This window comes from Polypterus senegalus, chromosome 13, assembly GCF_016835505.1.
Source record: "Polypterus senegalus isolate Bchr_013 chromosome 13, ASM1683550v1, whole genome shotgun sequence".
Taxonomy (NCBI): Eukaryota; Metazoa; Chordata; class Cladistia; order Polypteriformes; family Polypteridae; genus Polypterus; species Polypterus senegalus.
In genome coordinates this window covers 82,571,320-82,596,091 of record NC_053166.1, presented here as the reverse complement: position 1 = coordinate 82,596,091, position 24,772 = coordinate 82,571,320, and the positions used below count along the sequence as shown (strand labels likewise).

At 36.6% G+C, this 24,772-nt stretch overlaps 1 protein-coding gene across 4 annotated transcripts in view; it reads right to left on the bottom strand.

The window, feature by feature from the left end:
* The window catches only part of ikbkg (inhibitor of nuclear factor kappa B kinase regulatory subunit gamma), a 58,280-nt gene that overhangs the window by 21,029 nt on the left and 12,479 nt on the right, over positions 1-24,772 (bottom strand). For 3 of the 4 annotated variants that reach the window (XM_039776057.1, XM_039776055.1, XM_039776054.1), the window contains exons 2-12: positions 24,058-24,232; positions 19,156-19,367; positions 18,972-19,061; positions 11,722-11,850; positions 11,219-11,362; positions 10,881-10,972; positions 10,525-10,602; positions 7,604-7,739; positions 5,103-5,218; positions 4,511-4,663; positions 3,771-3,861 (exon numbers count right to left, since the gene is read on the bottom strand). In XM_039776057.1, the coding sequence (XP_039631991.1) occupies positions 3,771-3,861; positions 4,511-4,663; positions 5,103-5,218; positions 7,604-7,739; positions 10,525-10,602; positions 10,881-10,972; positions 11,219-11,362; positions 11,722-11,850; positions 18,972-19,061; positions 19,156-19,367; positions 24,058-24,220 (1,404 nt within the window). In that variant the 5' untranslated portion in view covers positions 24,221-24,232. The remainder of the gene's footprint in view (positions 1-3,770; positions 3,862-4,510; positions 4,664-5,102; positions 5,219-7,603; positions 7,740-10,524; positions 10,603-10,880; positions 10,973-11,218; positions 11,363-11,721; positions 11,851-18,971; positions 19,062-19,155; positions 19,368-24,057; positions 24,233-24,772) is intronic. The other variant, XM_039776058.1, reaches the window with a different exon arrangement.

The following is a 24,772-nucleotide window of genomic DNA, read 5'->3' as shown; positions in this document are numbered from 1 at the left end:
TGTCATAATCGGTTTGAGTTTCATGGTTTGTTTCAATTACAACAGTATTTGCAGGATTTGTTGTGTTGAAGTGACATTTGGCATCTGTCAAGCGTTGTAAGCACACAACCGGTTTCATCGATAAAATCACATCCAGCTTTTGAGAGTTTAAACATTCATAAACATCAAAGTGTCCACTACTGAAATCATCACCTGTGAATCTAAGATGTTTAAGAGGCTTTGGCGGTTGTCAAAAGGTGTAAAATATTTGGCCATTTCGGTACACTTGAAAGCGACAACCGAACAATTCAGCGGCAGCCATCAACTCACATGCAGAACCATAGGTGAAGGGCTTAAGCATTTCACTCTTCTAGTGCTCCTGTGTAGTATAATTATCTCTTGTACCGTCATCAGTCCACACCTTGAACCTCTCCCAGTCATTCAATACATAAGACAGAATGTTCCTCCGGATATCAAGAGTGAGCCTGATATGGCCGTGCAATATGTAACAAAGAGAATGGAAAAGGTAGGTGGTATCTCCGGGCATGGAAACCACTCGTTAAGTGACAGTTATTTGATCGATAGAATTTCTTGAAGATGGGCCCATAAGTAACGAAAACTGTTGAAAAGTTCAATATGGCGGCCGACAGTGGCATCATACTACCGAAATAAGTACGTACATTGGTTTCAGTTAGTGGAGGTAAGCCGCCTACCAAATTTCGAGAAGATGGGGCCATAAATAAGAAAGTTTAACATGGCGGACGTTGTTGACCATTATGACCATTACGCGTAGAATTTTAAAATGAAACCTGCTTAACTTTTGTACGTAAGCTGTAAGGAATGAGCCATGCAAATTTCAGCCTTCTACCTATACGGGAAGTTGGAGAATTAGTGATGTTGGAAAATTCAATATGGCGGCTGACAGTGGCATCATACCACCGAAATAAGCACGTACATTGGTTTCGGTTAGCTAAGGGAAGCCGCCTACCAAAAAGATGGGGCCATGAATAAGAAAGTTCAATATGGCGGACGTTGTTGACCGTTATGACCGTTACGCGTAGAATTTCAAAATGAAACCTGCTTAACTTTTGTAAGTAAGCTGTAAGGAATGGGCCTGCCAAATTTCAGCCTTCTACCTACACAGGAAGTTGGAGAATTAGTGACGTGTGGAAAATTCAATATGGCGGCCGACAATGGCGTCATACCACCGAAATAAGTACGTACATCGGTTTTGGTTAGCGCAGGGAAGCCGCCTACCAAATTTTGTGAAGATGGGGCCATAAATAAGAAAGTTCAACATGGCGGACGTTGTCGACCGTTACGTGTAGAATTTCGAAATGAAACCTGCTTAACTTTTGAAAGTAAACCGTAAGGAATGAGCCTGCCAAATTTCAGCCTTCTACCTACAAGGGAACTTGGAGAATTAGTGATAAGTGAGTGAGGGCTTTGCCTTTTGGATGGATGGATGGATGGATGGATAGATGGATGGATAGATGCATACATACATACATAGTCAATTGTGTAATGCATTTTTTGAACAGGTTTGATTGATGGAAGTGATCGTACTGGGTTCAGTCAGTTCACGTGAGCTGCTCTCGTGTGATGTTGCGATGTCCGCGGCTTTATTTAATGTTAGCTAAGACCCGGCACTTAAGTTTCTCGCTACAGCAATTTTAACTACGTTCGTCGTAGGCATAACAAACGGCAGCGGGAGCGTGTCTATAAACTTAATTTAAACTTACGGTTTACACTGTGCTTTGTTTCCGCAGTAGCTGCACTTATGAATATGTTTGTTTGCGTTTTTTTTTTTTCGGCACTCTTTGGAGCTCTTCCTTGTTTTCTATGTACTGCATTCACAGTCAGTTCACTTGATTACGTGGGAGGCGTGATGATGCGACACGCAACTCCGCCTCCCACGGCCATCAAACTGCAGTCTATTACAGTATATGGATACAAATAGGTTCCAGTTATGACCAATACGCGTAGAATTTCAAAATGAAACCTGCCCAACTTTTGTAAGTAAGCTGTAAGGAATGAGCCTGCCAAATTTTAGCCTTCTACCTACACGGGAAGTTGGAGAATTAGTGATGAGTGAGTCGGTGAGTGAGTGAGTCAGTGAGGGCTTTGCCTTTTATTAGTATAGATAAAAGCGCACTTGTTTTGTTATATCTTTTGTGAAAGTGTTTATTTGATATTTGAACTTCTGTTTTCACACATTATACACGTCACATCAGCATTTTATCATTATTACTATAATATGAAAAATGTTTCTATTTAGTTATGTGTTCAACATTTCTTGTCTACAATTCCATGCACCTAACACCTAGATAAAGAGACTTCAGCTGTGGGAATTTTGCATCTGACTTGATTTCAGCTGCCTCGGTGGTGGATAGGATAGTAGGCTGCTTGCTCCGAATGACACATTTGCAAAACAAAGGCACTGAAGACAAGGTGTAAGGGACTTTAAGGTGGCCCGGCATTACAAATATTTTCGTAGGCTTCAGGAATTCTAGTGTTAATGCACTGTTGGTTTAGTGCTTAACTAGCAATATATTTCAAAGTAGAACTGCACCAAGGCTGGTGTGTGATGGGATGAATACAAAGGCAGAAGTGAGGCCACTTTATGTTCATCATTTGGGGAAATGAATTCAACGAGTCTGGAAACTAATCTCTGTAGCAGTTAGGGTAATTGAATTTGATTAGTCTGGAAACTAATCTCTAAAGCTGACATTTTTCACAAAATAAATTTTAATTCAGTTGATTTCTATAATGTCCATTTTTATTATGTAAAACACAAGCACTAAAAATGTATATACATTTATAGAAATGTTCTTAAACATGTTTTCCAAGAATTCATGTTGATGGTATAAACGTGTGTCAATGGGGAGGGCTGGCTAAGCTTCACTATAATTTTATTAATAAATATAAATGTTTTTATGTAAAAGGAGTAATTGTTATGAGACACTGGTGTTGAACGGTTATTGTTAAGTGCCCAAGCGAAACCAGGAGATGGCAATGTGTAGCAATGATCATGATCAAAACAGAATGCCAGGTCAAAGCCAAAATAGAAAGAAATTAGGCCGCCAAAAACAGTGCAAAAACAGTAATACGAGTCGAAAATAAAAAAAGGAGTCCAAAACTGAAAACTAAACCTGACGTTAGGCCTATCTGTTTAAGAGACTACTGCTAAAGACGTTGTTTATTCAATCGAGCCTCTATAAGTAAACCCCAAGGTTTTGTGACGTCACGATTGCAATGATCTTGGCCATGTGACAAAGAACAGGATGTAAAAAAAACACACTACCTTTGTCATAATATTCCAAAATAATTATAAAAACAACTCAAATATATAAAATGTGTTATAATGATAGTATTAAGTACAATGCATTTCAGTAATTATTTAACTAACATTTTTCAGTGCAAAATCAGGTTATGAAAGTCCATGGGAGGGAATCTATTCATAATATGACACATCTACCTAATTCAATTCATTCTTATTATTCTTCTTGGTCTTCCTTCCAAACAGCTGTTTAAAGCACCTAGTGCTCTGAGTGGGTGGTCCTCCAGATACTTCAGTTTTCCCTCCACATCCAAAAGACACATATACCTGGTTATATGCCAACTCTAAATTTGCCACATGTGGTTGTGCCAGTTCCCTCCATGGAATGAACTCCATCCATGTTAATTCCCACCTTTATCCAGTGCTTGCTGGCATAGGCAAAGTCACTCTGCAAACCTTAACTAGATTGGCAGATTTAAAAAATGGAAAGAAGTCTAAAGGATCATCATACCTTTTGTTTGTTGGCAGACTCCATTTTCAACTTCTGGTCATATTCTTTGAAAAGCTGTGTGTAACCATGCTGCAACTGAGCCAGTTTCCGTCTGTGAAGAAAACAAAGATGAGTGAATGAATGAAGATGGAGAGAAACTCTTGAAAGTCTGTATTCAGCATTCTCCAATAAATTGATCTTTACTAATACTGAACAAATTTTTTGAGAAGCTATAAATATTCTTTCCAGCACTAACATTATACAAAATGAACACACCTGTCCACAATAAAATGGTTTCAAAACGTACAGACAAAAAAATAAAAAAGGTAGAATGAATAAATGGCAGTTTTACTTATATTTCTTGGCGATAGAGAATGGCAACATGTAGCATAGTGATTACCACATGCAAGTCAGAAATTTGCTATACCCTGTACATGAAATAGTACTGACTCTATAAAACTTTTACATTTTGCTAATACAGAGTCCATGTGTATGTTCTCAAACGTATTTGATTCAGATGGTATGTTTATTGAGACTGAAACCAAGATTGTCACCAAAGTTTAACTTGAAATGCTTTAGTATTCTGATGGGAATGCACAGTGGTGCAGGTGGAAATCAGCTTGGAATAGACTATAATGAATTAATCCAGACACTTCAATAATTTACTCTACAATTTCTGGCCATTATTAAAATCATTAAATATTTCATTTTTTTAAGAACTGCAGCATATTCACTTATATAAAATATTCAATAATATTTACTTTTCTTCAGAGACAGTATGCCTCTCTGCCTTAAGCGCAGATTCCAGATTTTGGTTTTGCATTCGCAGCTGGTCCAATGCAACACTATCCTGCTTTTTTGTTGCCTCAAAATTCTGCTCCTGAGTTCGTAGTTTTTCACTCATCCAGCGCAACCTGTGAACAAAATATGGACATGTGCTATATACTGAACTTTGGATAAACTAAGAAGCTAAGAAAAATCATTCTTGAGAGACTTTAGCAGAGTCAAAACATTCAATTAATTACAAAAGTATAACTTGCAATGAAATGCTGCCAAGAAGGCAGCCACTAACTCTAAACTCAGTCTTTTTTTAGGTTGATACTCATTCTACTAGCAACTGTGACATGCATAGTTAAAGTATAATAAAGCTAGTCGTTTGGCTGTGCATGAAACATGATAGAAACAAAAATAGGTCATAAATAATGGTGGTTGTAAGAATTCTATGCTTAGACTTCATTTACTAATGCATTTAACTGAACATGTTTAAAACACACCAGAGATATTACATACACCTAAACAAAAACACAAACATGAAACATTATATAAAATAAAGTTTACTCTAACAGCACATACTTTTCTTCCAATGTACTGCTCTCTTTTTGACAAGTCTCTAGACTATGCTGGCTCTCCTGTAACTCTCCCAACAAGGAAGTCACCTGAGCTTTTAAAGACTCATTGTCTTTTGTTACCTATGGAATAAGAACAAATAAATAATGATAAATACTTTCAGCTAATTAAAATCAGTACAGAAAAAAATGCAGGCCACTTCTAATGATTTACTTTATACACGTTTAGGTACAGTGGCTAGGGTCAAATCCAACTCTAACTCTGCTGGCATCCAAAGTCTTACTAAATCAATAAGAACCTGACCTCAAAATTAAAAACACAGGAAAATCATTAAGCCAAGTTAACAGTTTAAAATGGCACCAAAGTAATGATGAAATGGAGCTTGCATTGCTCTTTCTTTGACATAGCAAAAAAAACTTTATCGATTGAACTCCTGAAAAAATGTAAAGATGTGAGTAATGCTTAAAAGTAGAACACTCTTGTTCTTCTGTCTGTTAATAGCAAAAAGTATTCATGTGGGAGCAAGAAAAAAATGCGGCATGAAAAGACAGCCATTTTTGTAGAAATAACAAAAAAGGATAGAGTCGACTCTGATGACATCACTGGGCTAGTATTAAGCTGGTGGAAAAACTGTACTCCCAAGAATCAACATCACTGCACGAGAGCTCATCTCAAACAGCTATATTCTACTTTTGTCTTTCTAATATTTTTTTGAAGTCTAAGTGTCCCTGACACGGCACTTTAATAACCTCCAAACCACCCCCCCCCAAAGTTGTGGTTTCTGGCAAGTAGATTCCTGAAGGCTTAGGTAACAAATTTAGTCTAATAGTAGAGATCTTGTCCTTTGTCCATGCCTTTTTTGTGGGTAAATTTTATTTCCAAAGAATTTGGACAAAAACACTGACATATACTAATGATAGCTTCCAACTCTAAAAGTGTTCACAACACATTCAAGTCTGTAGGAAATGAGACCTGGCCTGCCACTGTTGAAAAACTTAGCTGAGAAGTGGCACCAGTCCATTTCTCTTGTGATGTCATGATTTTTCAATCCATTACCAAGCATGAAGTTGTGTTTATGTTCACAAATAAATGCAAATTCGGTCGAGACTGCATTAATTAAATGGATAACACTCAATTGAACAAGTCTGATTTTTGATCTTGTTTAGTTGTTACATTTTAACTGGATGTTGCTTATTACAAATTCGGCCCGACAAATGTAAGATCTAACTGGTTTTGGTGTATATTCTGAAATGTCCTGGTACGTTGCTGTATAGTGCATTGAGATACCTTCAAAATACAGGATTATTGAAAAAGTAAATACAAACTGTAGACAATCTTTTTCCCTTGGTTTTCATCTCTTGGATATGCAACTTTATACATCCATACATCCATTATCCAACCCGCTATATCCTAACTACAGGGTCACGGGGGTCTGCTGGAGCCAATCCCCGCCAACACAGGGCACAAGGCAGGAAACAAACGCCAGGTAGGGTGCCAGCCTACTGCAGAACTCTATACACTATTGTAGTCATATTGTGCAAGGTAAATTTTGGTTTTTTTTTTTTACTTTATTTTATGCAGAAGGTATGTTTTTGTGAAAACTGGAAGTTTTGTCTCTTTGAACTGAACAAGCTGGAAAAAGGGTAAAAGGTATTCCCACACTTCACAAATAGTAAGGAAGGTTAGAGACACAATGTTTTGGATGTGCAGCCTTTCAAATGCTCAGGGCAATGGAGAAACATTCAGACTAAAAAGGGCACAGATACTCAAAGAACACCATTATACAAAAAGGTGTACAAAAGAGTCACTGAGCACACACCTTATCCAATATTGAAGTGGATGGGGGTATGTCTGGTTTCACTTCTCTAACCTGAGAGGAGGAGGAGGCGGCTAGGCGAATTGAGATTGTAAAAATGTTATCTGATCATACTAATCTGGATATCTGCTTCAACATACAGCATCAGAATTTGGTTTAAAAGCTTGAAACTTTCTGATTTGTGTCTACAGTACTGGTTCTGATGGTAGATTAATGCTTTGGTCAACATTTTCTTGCCAGTTATGAGATCTCCTAATACCAACTAAATGTCACTTGAATGTTACAGTGCACCTCTAAATTGTAGTTGTCCATATGCATTTGTTTATTATAATGCACCATTTCACAAAACATGTGTCATCTCAACCTGGTTCTCCAAAATGCGAGAGTGATTTCAGTGTACAGTGCACAGATCTAAATTCAATATAGGACCTTTGGGATGAGGTGGAACAGTAAGTTCACAGCATACATGGTCAAAAAATAAATAGGAATTACAGAAGTATATACGCAGCAAAATTCCTAAGCAATGCTTTCAACACCTTGTTGAATAAATGTCTAAATGAAGTAACACAGAAGGGAAAATTGTGGTAAAAAATGTGTACACTTCATAAAGTGGCCACAGAATATTTAGGATCAAATATCCCCAAAAATTGTTACTGCAAGTTTGTACTAATTTATTTGTGCTGCCATGTACCTCATTAAGTGCTTGCTGTCTTTTTTCAAGTGCTCTTTCTTGTTCTCTCTCTCGCTTTACTAGTTGGGCTTCAGAACGCTGAAGCTGAGCTGCTGTCTTCTGAACTGTATCAACATTATTCTGCAGTTCGGTTATCCTGCAAACACAAAAATATTTTTTACCAATGAGATCTATCAAGCATTCAAATATATTTTTATTAATTCAAGCCTTATATCTGACACAAAGGAAAAATGGGGCCTCTGTGTGTTTGTGTGTGTTTATGGGGGGCACAAACATTGTAGGCATCTTTTGGAAAACCAACCAATGTAGTTCTCCTTAATAAATTGCAAGACAGACAAATCAACTTTACATAGAGTTATACTTCATTGCAGGACACATTCACACAACTTGGAAGTATAGGATAAAACCCATATAGCTATGGAAAAAAACAATCAAGCCCCAAGGACATTACATTTGTTTACTTTTCTTCAGACACAAAGTTATGCCATGCTGCAGTGTGTCATGCATTACCAGTTTTGGGTTATTTATGAATTTCTGTATTATTGAACATCATTATTAAAATTGTTTAATCCTGACCGAGGCAAAGACCTTTGGCATTTATTGAAAATAATCAATGCAGACTGCTTTAAAAGACAATCAGAAGTGCATGATATCAAAAAGGATTGATTTTGTTTTAAGTGGTAGGGCAGGGTCCTGTGTACATGGTAGCTGACAACTAATACATACTCAGCTAGAATTACCTGTAGACAATGTGGCCATAAAGAAAGAAGATGGGTATATGAGACTGTACAAACAGAAGAGAGGCTTTTCATACCACAACAGAACTGAAAAAGGAAAAAGATGGATAGAGACTGTGGCTGAGCATAACATTCTTGAAAAACACTTATACAGGTGCAGTCAGGCAGCACAACCACTGGCTGTCAAAATATGGTGAGCCTACAGTGCTTTCTTTATTTTAAACTGCTGAGAAGTCATAAGTACTTGTGTTATCTGTCATGTTTCGTGATTACTAGCTGTATATTCTATCATTCTCAAGGCAACTAGATTCATCAAATGTGGTCATTATGTTTGACATGCCCACCAAATGGAAGTTGCATAGTGTGATACTGGGTTGGTTTATATCTAAAGGGTCATTCGGTAAAACAATTGCTTATTATGTAACCTGGCTCTTGATTTTATGTGAGAAAATCCAATACCCTTTTGGAACGGAAAATTTGCTAAGGTAAAATAATGTACATTCAACTAACAACATGTACAGTAATTGCATACAGTATATCCTTTAATTCTGTAAATGCAAATACCTCTTCATGTGTTCAACCTAATTTTTTAAACCTCAAAATTGATGTTTTCTTTCAATTTGTATGGTGACTGGGTGTAGAAACTGAAGGGGTTGTTGATATACATTGTGATACTTTCTATATGACACTACAATATTTTTGGTTTTTTTTTAACATTTTATGATTTTTACAGCATTGTAAATTATTATATTTACTGCAGCTTATTGTAGGAAAAATGTTTTATACCTAATTAAAAAACCTTTGTATTACTGTTTCCATATTTTATGAAGCAGAGAGAAATACACAAACATCTGTTTAATTATTTACATTATTATTTCCCCCAACCCCCCAGATTCTTCATCAGTTTATATGGCAGATACCAGAAGGAAGTTACTTGAAGTACTGATGTTCAAAGTCTAGTCAACTCTTGAGCACGAGCATATGAAACAGCCTGGCCAGAAGTTTAGGAGGTATCAAGGATACATAAATTGAAACATTTTTTTATCCACAATCATGATCAGTATGTTCCAAAATATCAAGAAAAGTGGAAAACAAAACTATCTGTAAAACACATCATCTACTTTAATGATTTCAAACTCAGTATAATTATAAAATGAGTTATCATTGTTGGTATTCCCTTCACTATATTGACGTAGCTTTAATCATATTATTCAGATCAAGAATCAACATTATGTTACTTGCACAAAACATGAGGTGAAAAGAAATTGCAAAAATATTTAGAATGAACCAGAATGTTTTAGAATATTTTTGTCATATCTCAAAAGAGAATAGCAGGATGATAACATTTACACATTAGATCTGCACACACACTTTGAAATTTCACATTATCTAAATACCAAAACCGCTTAAATTAGACTGAACTTAACTGAATCTGTCTGTCAAGCTAGTTTTTTCCTTGTTTAGTATTTAAAAGGAATGATCTACTCAAAAATGATATTTTTGTATATGTAACTTACCCCATGTAGTTTTTAGTTAAGTCAGAGAAAATAATTCTAATCTCATGTTTTTGTGGGGGAATGGAAATAATGTTTCTAATAGACAGGCAGCCTATAGTGACCAATGCTGGACAACAGAAAACAATATTAAAAACATCCATCCAAAAAAGCATACATTTTTTGCTAAAATATTAGTGCATAAATACCTTTGGAAAATGCAGACCAGAAACAGGAAGCCCCTCGAACTGAAGAGGACTTTTGACTAGTGAATGAAGGTTAGTAGGACTTCAATTTAAAAAGCATTTTGCACATTGTGATCATATAACTGGATGACTTGACACGTGGATTATAGGACACAAGTAGTGGGAGATTTTTTCATTAAGGTTTTTGATTCTGTTTGCTGCTGTCCAGCACTACTCACCAAAGGTTTCGGTTCTATAAGAAATCTATCTCCATTCTCCATGAAAAAATTGAAGTAAATTTTTTTCTCAGCCATTGCTACAAACCACATGAAGTAACACATATAAAAAAAAATATTTTTTGATGAAGCATTCTTTTAATATGGATGTAATTAATAAATAAATAAATAACAAACAATACTATTTCATTATTTTGATTTTTGCATATGAAAGTGCCTTGTGTGTTCAAGTTTTTATGCTTTTTTTGTACTATGAGAGTCATAACGCACTTGCATTCGGCAGCTTGGAGTTTCTCGGTTAATTCCACAACTTTTTTAAGTTCTTCTGTATTACTGGAATCTTCTTGGCTAAATAAGAGACAGAAAAATGGTAAAAAAAAAAGCTTATTTCATGGACAAGAGACAAAACACTGGCTTGGATAATATTGCCTTTTCCACTCTTGATTTCCAAGACAGAAGTACAATTAGGCAAAAACTGTCACCACTCAGCAATAGTTATATGACATGAAAAACTTGGAACAAAAACTCAAACAGATGCACAGATTCTGGAAGTGATAAAACAGTTTATATTAATTTTAAACTGCTTATTTGCTCCAAGGAAAACATATACACCAAATAAAGGATACCTGTCAAGTACATCACCACCAAAGGTTTGGATTTTTTCTTGTACAACTGCTGTCTGAAGTGTGCTGCTTCCTACCAAGGCAGAAGATTCCAGCTAAAAATACAGATATGTAACAATGGTCATCTGAGTTCTTTCATTAAATTAAAAAACTCTTACTTACAATTCTTTCTATGACACACAGTATTTTTAGTTCACTTCTAAATTACATTAACAATGCTACTATTTGTCTCCTCAACTCTGTAAATGCTTGACATTCTCTTGTCAAGATGGATCACGTGCATAAAATTTGAAACCAAAGGACAAATTATTATGAAGAAACAAAAACCCTTAATTGCTGACCTGCAGTTTTCGGATGACTGCCAACAGATCCTGCTTTTCCTGCTGAAGCATATCATTGCTCACACACAGTTCCTTCAGTTTCACCTCCAATTTCTCATTTGTTTCTTTGAGCAGCTGCAGAGATTGAATTTCTTCTCCTGGATACTGTATTGGGCAATAGACACTACAATAAAGCAATTACTTTTGTGGTCTGTTTGATTATCACATCTCCAGAGACCCCTGCTTTTACACTGAATCTAAGTCAGGAAGCCTATTCCATCAGCACTCTGGCCCACGCCCTTTTCCCTCTACATCTTATTTTTTACCTTATTTTAGCTGTTTTTATTCCTCTTCTCCGGCCATATTCTGCATCATTAACTACAGTTTATATTGTGCTATGCAATATCTTGAATAGGCGATCCAAACTTCCCTCAGGACAAAATGGCAAAAACCAGAAAGTAGGTCTCCAAGGAAGCAACAATGGTGCCTTTGTTAGGAACCTGGAACTTCCCTGATGTTCTCACCTTGGTTCCTGCTGGTTCGGGAGGAGGAGATGTGTTGTCTTGTAGTTCTGCCATGGAGCGTACTGTGTCAAAGATGCTTTGAGTGAGTGTTTTATAGGAAGAGAGGGATTCTGCTGGACTGGAGTTACCCTGCATATATACACACACAGGTACAACCTGTCAATCCATCAATAAGGGACACCACAACCAAATGCAACAGGGCCACACAGAGCACGGAGTACTGACAGAACAAGGCATATGAGTGTAATGTTGGAGAGAACTGCTTTTTTTTGTGTGAACAGAGCTGCCACATACCGCCAAATCCAAGTCTACCATGGACAGAACAACAAACAATGAGGAAAATGCGGGCGTCTGTCTGTCCCTGGTTATTCTATGTATTTCAATGTCTTACACAGCCTTCTCCGTGTCCTGTGATGGCTCCTCAATTGTTTAGTTTGCTTTGTCTAAGCCAGGTTAATTGATCGATTAGATGGAAAAATAAATACAGCAGAAAATAATAGCGGCAAAGCAAATTTAGATGCCAAAAGATTAAATCTGCATTCTTAGTAGCAAATCAGAAAAGCATAGATATTGAATTTCTCAATTGAGGACTGCAAACTCTTATAAGAAGTGACAACCAGAGGGCATTACTCCTCAGATAAAAACTAAGACTTGTTTTCAATTACAGTTCTATGTAAAAGTAAACCTATCTGCTTCTTTTGATGCACACAAACGGGTTTGACGGGTCCAAATAAATTCACAGCCAACAAGGGGTTTTTGGGAAAATAACTTATTAGCACAAAAAGTGCACTTTCCTAAGGTGGCAGAATTACAATTACAAATATGGACTTTTCTGGGAACAAAAGGATTTCAGTTACATTTAGAAGAAAGAACTGCCAGCTTAAAAACAAGCTATTGAGTTGAAAACAAATACGACAGGTTGCAGTGCCTTTATTGACAAATAAACTGTCTAATCAAGCAATTGCTGAAATATGGAGTCAAGTTTATATGCCTTAGAAAGCCAAACTTCTGCCCTTTCGAAAACTGACAAGACTGGGCATTTCAAAAATCAGACTGTGAAGATTGACCTGCACATTACTTTCATAAGAAAACAGATGCTGGAACAGGGCGAATGCTTATCGGCAAACACTCACATTGTAAGTGCTCCATCAAGTAATCACTCCAGCATAAAGAAACAAATGTATAACCATTTGAAAGCAAAGCTACTGTTCTTTTTTACTGGATAAAGGCCTGACCTCTAAAACAAAGTCTTAGTTACAAAGTTCAAATGTTGAACACACTTTTGGCAGGGGTAAAGACAATGAGGAAACACAAAAAAATTTGGAATATTGTGTTTTAACAGGACAATTGTGAACCATCAAGTATAACAATAAGTTATAACAAAAGACTGTGTTTAAGTTTTTTTTTTTATAGTTTCACAGCAACTTATATTTTGATTACTGATTATGATCCAGTTTAGATGTGTCCTAATCTGTTTAATTTGTGGGATTATTACTGCAATTTTTGTTGTTTCAGATTGCTATTCCCTTTCAAGAATGTTGCCTTGCTGCTGACAGCATTGGCACCACTGTTAAAACCTTGGAAGCTGAGTTTCTGGGTTACACAAACAATCTTATGCTTGATTTTTGAAAAACAAAATAAAGCTACATTCACACTGCAGGTCATTTGCAATTTATTCATTCATATATGACACACATCTGACCCTTTAAGAGAAGTGTGATCAGCATAAAATGACATGGAACTGTATCTTCTCAGAAAGGATTCAGACTATTTTTGCAAGCATGTTTTTGTATTATAAACCCTTGGTATCTGTTTTGTGGTGTAAACATATCCAAGAAAGGCACTTAAATCTCTAAGGATCCTTTTAAATTCTTTTCATATTTTTATAATCAATCATCGGTCATTGCTAAATGTCAGTAAACAACAGGACAACTTCAGCAAAGCAATACTCAAAACTATTTAAATCATTACTTATGTTTATTTGAAGTAGAAACTAAGTGTAAATATTAGATATGAAAACATACAATCTGAACGATTCAAGTCAGGGATTGGTTGTTGTAGTCTTTATTTTCGTAAACCAGTCATGATGCTTGGGAATGTAGGGAAGGTCTGTAGGTGACAAAGTCTAACGGAGTTGTCTTCTCATTGGCAGTTAATTCTCTCTCTCCCCGCCTAGTCTTAGCAGTGCCTTTTAAAATCTTCTGAATTTAAAGTGCCTTGCTGACTGCCACTTTTCACAATAAAACAGTGCTTATGTTAACATACTGCATCAGTCAAAGTTTGGGACAACCAATAATTTCACATGGTCTGGTTGATTGATGATTAACTTACTTTTAGCTAGTCACGAAACATGTTCATATTAAAGTCTCAAGCCTTCATTTTACAAATTCTTACATGCATACACATACTGGTAACTTCATCCAAGATTAAATATATATGTTCTAATAAACAATGCCAGGCTTTAACAGGTTACACTTAATTTCCCAGAATTCCTGTGAATGTCTATTTTGCATACACCACAGAATTTTATCTACTTCCATGACTGACAGTCTTGGAAAATTGCCTAATGAATAGTAATAATCTAATGAAGTCATTTGTACCTGCTTGCTATTTTAGTTACAGGACATTTTGATTTATGAGCTCCAAGTCATAATCTTATATAATCCATTATACAAGCAATTCTAAAATAAAAAACTAAAATAAAACCACAAATAAAATATTAGGAGTCATATTTAACATATTGCAAAAAGCTCAATTTTCCAAAAGCATTACAATATCTCACTTCTAGTAGTCCTGGCTCCAATTTGTGTCTACAGGTTTCTACAATTTTTCATTTTCTAGATATTGTTCTTGAGAACATGAGCTGAAGAATTTGGAGACATCCCGCAGTGAAACAATGTTAAGTGCACAGTACAAGCCTAGTAAAAAGGCATGGCAACCTAAGAATGCTCCATATGTTTGAATAACTTACAATGAAAAACTAAATCTTTAAAAATTAATCCAGTACAATTCTTCCTAAAAGATAAAATCAACATCTTTGAAATCAGTTTGATACCACAACAAAAAAATCTTGTGTTTATGTGGGTTTTCTCCAGGTGCTCCAGATTCCTCCTATAGGCAAAATACATACAAAATTAGGTGAAATGGCATTGTTAAATTGGCTTTAGTGTGGGTGGGTTTGTGTGTGTTCACACTGTGACATTAGCCTTGTCCAGGTGTTGATCATGCCGTGATCAATGATTGCTGAAACAGTCTCCACCTGTACGTGACCATACCCTGGGAAAGCAGGTTAGGAAAATGGATCAGAAATTCCAAAATGCAAAACTTTTTGAATGCCGATTTGTTTTTTTACTGCTGAGCAGATGTGAACAACATACATGCAGATTTCAAACGGATTATTCATTTTGGTTGTGTGGTCCTCCTTAAAACACAGAGTTAACATGAAGCTACTACACACAATCGATGACTGGGTTAGAGACAGCTGTCTGAAGCAGCACAAAGCTAGGACACAAGATTGACGACCTGGGTTGAGGTCTCCCGTGAAGCAGCAAGCTTCATGAAGCACCATCACTCAATCAAGTATCGGATGAGGTGTGGGGATGGGTGTTGGGTGAAACAATAACATCTGCACGACAGTTCAAAAGTTCTGTGTGGCACCCATAAAAAAAGGGATGTCACAAGTGGAAAATTCCACACAAGGGGTATCCTTTATAAACATTTTTTTGGATTCACTTGTGAAAGTGCATCTACAAAAAAAAAAAAAATAAAATCGGACTTACAAAACCTTCCATACACACATCTGCACACAATTTATCTTAAATCATAATCATCTTGTGAATGTGAATGTATAAACTCATATTGTCATTGCAGATGACTTTTGTATTAATGGAATGTCACTGCTTACGGTTAACAGCTTCATTTTTACTAGGTACCTTTTTTGCAATTTGAGTGCAGTAAATTGCTCTGATTACATTAGGAAAACTAGACACTGCTCCAAATGATTTTTTATGTTGGCCAATGGCTTCCACCACAGTAAGCATGATGGATTGAAGGTTGTAGAGATATTCCTGACCTGTCAGGTGTAAGGACAGAGTGACATTATCCATTTTACTATGCTAGAATCCAAGTTCTGACTTAGCAAGGCTGCCGACAGCCACACTTATTTCCAGCTAAGTCTCACTTTGCCTGATGGGTCTTCACCTGCATGTAGCTTCACACCTAATCTGATAAGATGATCAATACCAGACCTTCTAACATAAGCAGCGATGTCTCCCAAAGGCATGTGCAGGACACCCAAGTTCTGAACAAAAGCCAATAAACCAAGGATAAGCAACACTGATGGGCAGAACTTTGCACCAGTGGTCAATCAAGAGAATGGGCTTATTTGCACCCAAGACGTCAACGACAACACCTCTATTCCTTCATTTAAATTTAATTATTACTTTGCTTATATACGTCTATTATATAAAAAAATCCAGCAACTAGACGAGACTTTTTGGAAGATTTTTTTTAAGTTCTGCGAGACGAGAGACTTTGGACATAAGATGTTTTCAAGTCACGCCATCCACTCAACCATAGAAAACCACGCACATGGTACTCTCACCTCTCATTCACGTGAATGCTTTTGACAGACACAGTCCTGCTCTCTCAGCTCTTATAAATTTAACATTTTCCTCACTTTACGTTTCCAATTAAAGAAGGCGTATTATGTCAAAATCTTATTGAAGAATTTCATCACGAAGGGTTATCAACAGTAAAAATGAGTACATGGGCAATCCTAGCACCGAGAAACAAAGGCAAACGAATTAACGCCAAAAATGTTGATTGGTTACACTGCAAATTGGTTAAATGCGTATCAATAGACTATGCTTAAACAGTTGATGGTGATCGTGCGGAAGATGAAGACATTAACTTACAATATTCTGAAGAATATCTACCACTGTTAACACCATCCAGTCTTTATCTGCGCGACCTACTGTAGAAAGAAGATGTATCCAAGAAAGGTAATGTATTACATCTTCAGGGGATAACAGACAACAAAGGAGATCTTGACATGTCATTCATATTAAAACGTTAACAGTTTCCGTTAGAATAGCTTTTGCAAATACAATTTACAAATCTCAGAGCCAAACATTAGAAAAAGTTGTTTTATTTAATAGAGAGAAAGAAATGTAATTCAATCACAGGCAGTTATATGTTGCATTTTCACGATGAAAGTCCAAACGCAGAATCACAATTCAATGCGATACTGATGAAAATTCAAAAAAATAGTTTTTACTTAAGTTTTATAGTAAAAGTGTAAGTTTAAAACTTTTTTGCATGTTAATTTCAAAGGTAAACAGAACGAAATCATATTACACAACGAATAACTAACGCAACATGAAACATAATTTACTTTCAAATGATTATGTTTTACTGTTTTTTTAATATGGTTAATTACTCACTGTAATGTATAATAGTTAGTAAATTGTACATCCGCATACACAAGCGGCTGAACGAACACACACACACACACACACACACACACACACTCGCCACTTCATTAGGTACACCTGCTCAACTGCTTCTTAATGCAAATATCTAATCAGCCAATCACATGCCTGCAACTTACTGCATTTAGACATGTAGACATTGTCAAGATAACCATTTGAAGTTCAAACAAAGCATCAGAATAGTGTAGAAAGGTGATTTAAGTGACTTTGAATGTGGCACAATGCCAGAGAGGCTGGTTTATGTATTTTAGAAACTGCTGATCTACAGGCTTTTTCATGCCCAACCATCTATGGGGTTTAGAGGAAATGATCCAAAAAATGGGATATAATCCAATGAGTGGCAGTTCTCTCGGTGAAAATACCTTGTTGATGCCAGAAGTCAGAGTAGAATGGCCAGAATGGTTTGAGCTGATAGAATGGCAACAATAAGACCATTACAACCAAGGTATGCAGAACAGCATCTCTATACGCACAACACAATGAACTTTGAAGCAGATGGGCTACAGCAGCAGGAGACCACACCGGGTGCCACTCCTGTCAGCTAAGAACAGGCAAATGAGGCTACAATACCTGAGAATTGTTCCTAACAATTGTCAATCCCTTTATGACCACAGTGTGCCCATCTTTTGATGGCTGCTTCCAGAAGGATAACACACCATGTCACAAAGCTGAAATCATCTCAAACTGGTTTCCTGAACATGGCAATGAGTTCACTGTACTCAAATGTCTTCCACAGTCACCAGATCTGAATCCAATAGAGCACCTTTGGGATGTGCTAGAACAGGGACTTGCATCACACATGTACAGTTGACAAATCTGCAGCACCTGTGTGATGCTATCACATCAATATGGGCAAAATCCCAGAGGACTGATTCCAGCACCTTGTTGAATCTATCCCAAGAACAATTACGGTAGTTCTGAAGTTAAAAGGGGTCCAACTTGGTACTAGCTAGGTGTACCTATACACGCAGACTCATAGTCGTGTGCCAATTTATGGCCGACCAAGTTAAGGTGAATTGTACTTATGGCAGAAAACCATAGGAAAACAAGTCCTAGAACATGTCCTAGAAACTGCCAAAACCAGCCACTGTAGTAGTAGTAATAATAATAATAATAATAATAATAACAGAAGATATACTTTGCAAGGTCTCTGACTCTTGCAGGTTTGCTCCACTTGGCTGCTTGTTATGTATTCTGCCCACATCACTTCTTTACATCAATGTTTCTTAACCTTTATGGTGCAGCAGCCCAGTTTTGCATTTTTATATTCATTGACAACTCTTTAGTAGCAGTCGATCGGGGGTCCCCCTTGGTGAAACGAGCACACACACAAAACAGAGAATCATATGGTGCAGGCACCACGGCCAACTTGTGAACTAACAATGGCAATCCATAACCTACCGGCGGTAACCCAGGTCATAACTGAGTGTTTCAGAAACCAGTGATAGGAACCTGCGACCCACCAGCAGTGTTATCCAGTAAGTAAGAAATGCTGGCATGTGGCCGCTGAGACGTGAAGATCATTTTGTGCTACTCTCTATCGGCAGTTAAGCTATGCATACTGGTTTCCCTACCACACACACATAGCCTCAACTGCAATGATCTATACATTGACCAACATATGGCCAATATGACACTATGCCAAAAAGCAGGTCTTCAAGGGAAAAAAAAAAATTAAACCTCTGCAGAATTCATCAATGCACACCACAAGAGGACAGATTATGTTTCACATTGCTGTCTATGCTTAACCAATCTTACCGAACATGCCAAGGTTTTCTTAACTTTTTCTAGCTGATCCACAATCTCTTCTTCATCCACTTTTTCTTGAGCAACTTCATACACCTGTGGCTAAGACACAGAAAATCCAATGAATAGGTTACAATACTTAAAATACCAATTGCAGAAAATATATATTTGAGATCAATTTTTTAAATGTTCCTACCTGAAAGCATTTTTTCAGTCCATCATTTTCTTTTAATGCAACTGTTAAATGGCTCTGCAGTTCAGATTTATCTTTATTAAGCCGTTCAACTAAGATACGAGCTTCTTTAAACTTCTCCATAAGAAACTCTCTCTCCTGGCGGTTTTTGGAACGAAAGCTAAGCATTTCCTCATATCGATCTCTCAGAGCCATGTTACTTTGCCTTATTGCCTCTGATGGAAAAAACAGATACAGCAAAGGATATGATACACAGTAGATTCATCTTAATAACGTATAGGCATGTCTCCTACAATTAAAAGCTATAGTGATGGACCTGGTATAGGTTATATACAAAATGTGTTCAGAAAATTAATGGATGAGTTATTAGTTTTCAATGAGAAGGACGTGCATTATTGTTATACTTGATTCACAGTCAACTCTAATTTTCAGGGTTATGCACTAGAGGTGCTAGCCCCTACAGCTTTTTGTAATGCGTAGTAAAAGATTTTGACTTCTGTGGGAAAAAAATGACTAAGCTGTCACTTATATTAGCGATTATTTCTTAATTTGCAACAACTGCCTGATGTGTCTAGAATGTCTGATGAAAACACTTATTAGCATCTTAAAATTTAGGTGATTTTCAGTGTAACTATTTTTACAAACTTTACTAAATACATGACATTTGGTAGCATCATGTTTACAAAACAGACTGCTATGCTTTGTAGCAGTGTGCTCAGAAATATAAACTATCAAAGGACTAAATAAACAGAGAGTAGGTCTTTTTTTTTTTTTTTAAAATAGGATTATCCTATATTGGAACATAAAATACTGCATCCCGCATTGATTCAATAAGGGATGCGAACTGTCCAGCATTGTTGTATAAATGCTTTCATATACTGTATACACTAACTCTTCAAAGTGCAGAAAATAACATAAGAACAATATTAAACCAGTTATACAAGTGGAGTGAATGAGGTTTATTCTCGTGGTGAAATAACAGACAGACAAGTTATGCACATGCCTCAATGTCTGTTTCATCGCTGCCATGGTTCTGTGTTTACACATTGATGGTAAAAAATATATAGCAGAAAGTCCAGAACAAGATGGTACACACAGAGTTAAACATGGCAATGGTGAGGTCTGCTAATCCAAGTCCTCCTGTAAAAGAGGCCATCAAGGTATAGGTGGGAGATAGAATGTCAGTGAGTCAGCCTTGTCCCTGGAGAATAATACATCTGTCATTGAGCTTTTCCAGCTACCCATGGAGTGATCTGACCAGAAACAGCAGGGTGCAGGGCTTACCCATGTCTAAGCCGCTAAAGAGAAATGACAATGACTGGAATTGCTTGATTCCTTATAGCCCAGTCTTCCCCAGAAGCAGACACAGTAAGCTTCTGCTGTTTAATTATATTATTGTTTTTATTTTTTTTGATCGCCATTTCAGTTTTTGGATATACAACCTGTAAACATATGCTAGATGTGTAGGTCTGCAGAGAGAAGAGAGAGAGGGAGGCTGGGAGCCAATGAATGAACCAATGAAATAGTGTAAAATAAAACAAATATTCGGTCTGATTTGCAGAAAAAAAAAATTCTTGTCTTGTCTGGTGGTTTAGCTCAATGTGTACAGCCTTCAGAAGATGATAATGCTTAGACTAACTCACAGAGTTCAGCTGTCAAGATCTGTACCATCGACCAAACTACTGGTATGCAAAATGTGAAATCTGAACTAGAGATTCTCAACATGTAGCCCAAGAGCTGTAAACGGCCTGCTTCATGTAAATATGCAGCCCAGATAAGTTCCTAGATTTTACTGATACCCAATCACAAATCATTTGTACTGGTCATTCCTCCTAGCAGATGTTTAAAACTGCATTATATAAAAAGGATTACAGTCCTCTAAAAATCTGTTTGTCTAAAGAGTTTATTAGAATTTTTTTACAATGTCTCATGAGTATTTCCAATTGTGTGTTCTTACATTACACTAACATGCAGTGAACAAGAAATGTAAACAATTAGGAGATGAGAGCATGCAAAATACAAGGAGTGTCAATCAAAAAGAGATGGTGCACTCTACATTCAATGATCAGAAAATTAAAATAATGATGTTCGTCACTTGAAATACAGGTGTCAGCGGTATGACAATGGCAACTCAGTTTGCTAGCTATCCTATTTGCTGACACTCGGACAGGCAACCCTCATTATATTTGACTGTACTTTTTCTGCAAGGTCTTGAATAAACATACGTTTTCAGACGTGTCTCACAGACAACATTCTGCAACCACAACTTCATTGTGCCATTATTCACTTGCCTTCTGGCTTTAAAGAATTACTATCCTCTAGGCAGATAATAAATTGGTCAATTGGTCATACAGAGTCTTTTTCAAGGAAGCATAATTTCTTATTGTATGACTCACTTAGCATGTTCTCAACTGGCACTGTGTCCCACATTAAAAAAAAAATATTGAGAACCACAAATTTAAGCATACTTCATAACTAATAATAGTTTAGTTTCTAATAGTAATTTAAAATAATAGTTTCTAAGATTATCTAATTAACCTAACATACAGCTGTGGAATCTGAAAGGAATACTGATGGCACACAGAGAATGTGCACACTTCATGCAAGCAGTGCCAGGATTTGAACCTTGCAGAGTTAACCACTGCACCACGGTGCTGTGCCAAAAACCAAAAGATAAGCAAAATGTAATATATCACAAAACATTTCTATCTTTTTCTATGCTGAATCAGCAGGCGATTTAAAATATAAGTAACTATTGTTCTAGACCACATTAGTTTTTCACACAAAATTAAACCCGTTAAAAAAACACAATAATAGACCCTGTCACCAAAAATATAAAAAAAAAATAAACACTATTCTAAGATTCTGCAGTTATCACACAGGTACACAAATATGAAGAAACTAATTATATTATGCCAAAAAGACACATATACATTTAACTAAACAACCTACAGATGTGTAAATTATTTACATAACTATTTTCAGCATGCTGAAAAAAATAAAATATGAGAATCAAGGATTAAACCAGTAAACATTAATACATCATGTCATGTTACCGATGTATTCTGCTTTCATTTAAAAATAAAAAACTAAAATAATGAAGTATAAAATTTATATATATATATATATATATATATATATATATATATATATATATATATATATATATATATATATATATATATATATATATATATATTTATTATTTATATTTTTAATGTAGCTCTATTTTATATTTGCATGGACCCAAAAAAACCACTCTTACAAATCTTTTTTCTAATTACTATATTCAAATCAGTATACAGAGGAAGAAGTTGGTGAAGAAGAAGTGGGATAAATAAAAGAGATGCAGATGTGGGCATAGTGAATCAGGAAGTTCAATGGAATAGAAAGGAGGAAGTAAGGACAGCTATGAAAAGGATGAAGAATGGAAAGACCGTTGGTCAACATGACATACCTATGGAAGCTTGAGATGTTTAGGAGAGATGGCAGTGGAGTTTTTAACCAGATTCTTTAATGGAATCTTGGAAAGTAACAGGATGCCTTAGGAGTGGTGAAAAAGTGTACTGGTACTGATTTTTAAGATTAAGAGGGATGTGCAGAGCTGTAGTAGTTACTGAGGAATATAATTGATGAGCCACAACATGAAGTTATGGGAAACAGTAGTGGAAGCTAGGTTAAGAAGTAAGGTGATGACTAGTGAGCAGCAGTATGGTTTCATGCCAGGAAAGAGCACCACAGATGTGATGTTTTCTCTAAGGGTGTTGATGGAGAAGTATAGAGAAGGAAAGAAGACGTTGCATTGTGTCTTTGTGGACCTGGAGAAAACATATGACAGGATGCCTAGAAAGGCATTGTGTTGTGGTATTGAAAGAGGAAGTTGGGAGTGGCAGAGAAGTATGCAAGAGTGATACAGGATATGTACGAGGGAAGTGACAGTGGTGAGGTCCGAGATAGGAGTGGCGGATGCATTCACAGTGGAGGTGGGATTACATCAGGAATTGGCTCTGAGCCAGTTCTTATTTGCAATGGTGATGGACAGGTTGACAGACATGATTAGACAGAAGTCCCAGTGGACAATGTTGTTTGCAGATGACATTGTGATCTGTAGTGAGAGTAGGTTGAGGAGACCCAAGAGAGGTAGAGATATGCTCTAGAGAGGCAATGAAGGTCAGTAGGAGCAAGAGGGTGTGTAAATGAGAGGGAGCTCAGAGGATCAGAGGAATCATGAGGATTCAGGGAGTTGGTGAAGGTGGATTGAGCTTAAATACTTGGAATCAACAGTACATAGTAACAGGGAATGTGTAAGAGAGGTGAAAAAGTGAGTGCAGGCAGGGTAGAGAAGAGTGTCAGGAGTGTCAGCTAGAGTTAAAGGAAAGGTCTACAGGACAGTAGTGAAACCAGCTATGTTATTTGAGTTGGACATGGTGGCATGGACTAAAAAACATGAAACAGTGCTGAAGGTGGCAGAGTGAAAGATGTGAAGATTTGCATTGGGTGTAATGAGGATGGACAAGATTAGAAATGAGTACATTAGGGGGTCAGCTCAGGTTGGACGGTTTGGAGACACAGTCAAAGAGGCAAGATTGTGTTGGTTTGGACATGTGCAGAGGACAGAAGCTGGGTATATTGGGGGAAGGATGCCAAGGATGGAGCTGCCAAGTAAGAGGAAAATAAGGAAGACCTAAGTGAAGGTTTATGGATGTGGTGGATGTAACTGAGGAAAATGCAGAGGACAAGAAGATATGGAAAAAGATGATCCACTGTGGCAACCCCTAATGGGAGCAGCCAAAAGAAGAATTACTATATTCAAACTTCCTTGTAGAGTACCACACCAGAATAGAAAAAAATACAATTTTAAAGAGATAACCAGTGCATTTGCAATCGTGAGATGACAAAACATACCTCTGAGATCCTGGTTCTCAGCTAGGAGTCGCTGCACAATTTCATTGTTGGCCAATTCTGGTGGAATGTGCGAAAACCACTGAGCTCGAAGCCCAACTGAGTTGTCTCCACCAATCATATCTGACTTTAGCTCATTACCCATAATTCCATTAGGTTGCACCATGGCTTCAATCACCTAACAATGTTAGAAAACAAATGGTATATAAAATTAAATTGCTCATTTCCACACCAACAATCCTATATTTATCCATGAATGCCAATAATCTTCAGTAATGACAAAAATAGTGGGCAAAAATCCTTAATTAGCATAAGAAAATTCACAGTATTCATAAGAAATGTAATGATTTTCTTCATGAGGTAGAAATTTTTTAAATATTAAAATGTCAATGCTTCAATTTAAACATTTAAAATCTAAACATTCTTGATTGTAATAGAAATATGTCATTTTTTTGTCTAATGTTTGAAATTTGTTATTTTTAACCTTCTGTGAGTGGCTAGGGCTAGACCCACTGGTAAAGAATGAAATATCAAAATACATTTGGGAGCAGCAACCAGCTCAATATACTGTATATTCACATATGTTACAGTAAAACTAAAATTTACTACTAGGAAATGTCATGGGAGTGGGCAAACTGGATTAAAAGTAAACTAAACACGAAGTAATGACAGATATACTGTATATTTTCATTCATCCTTGTTTTTGTAACATGAAAAG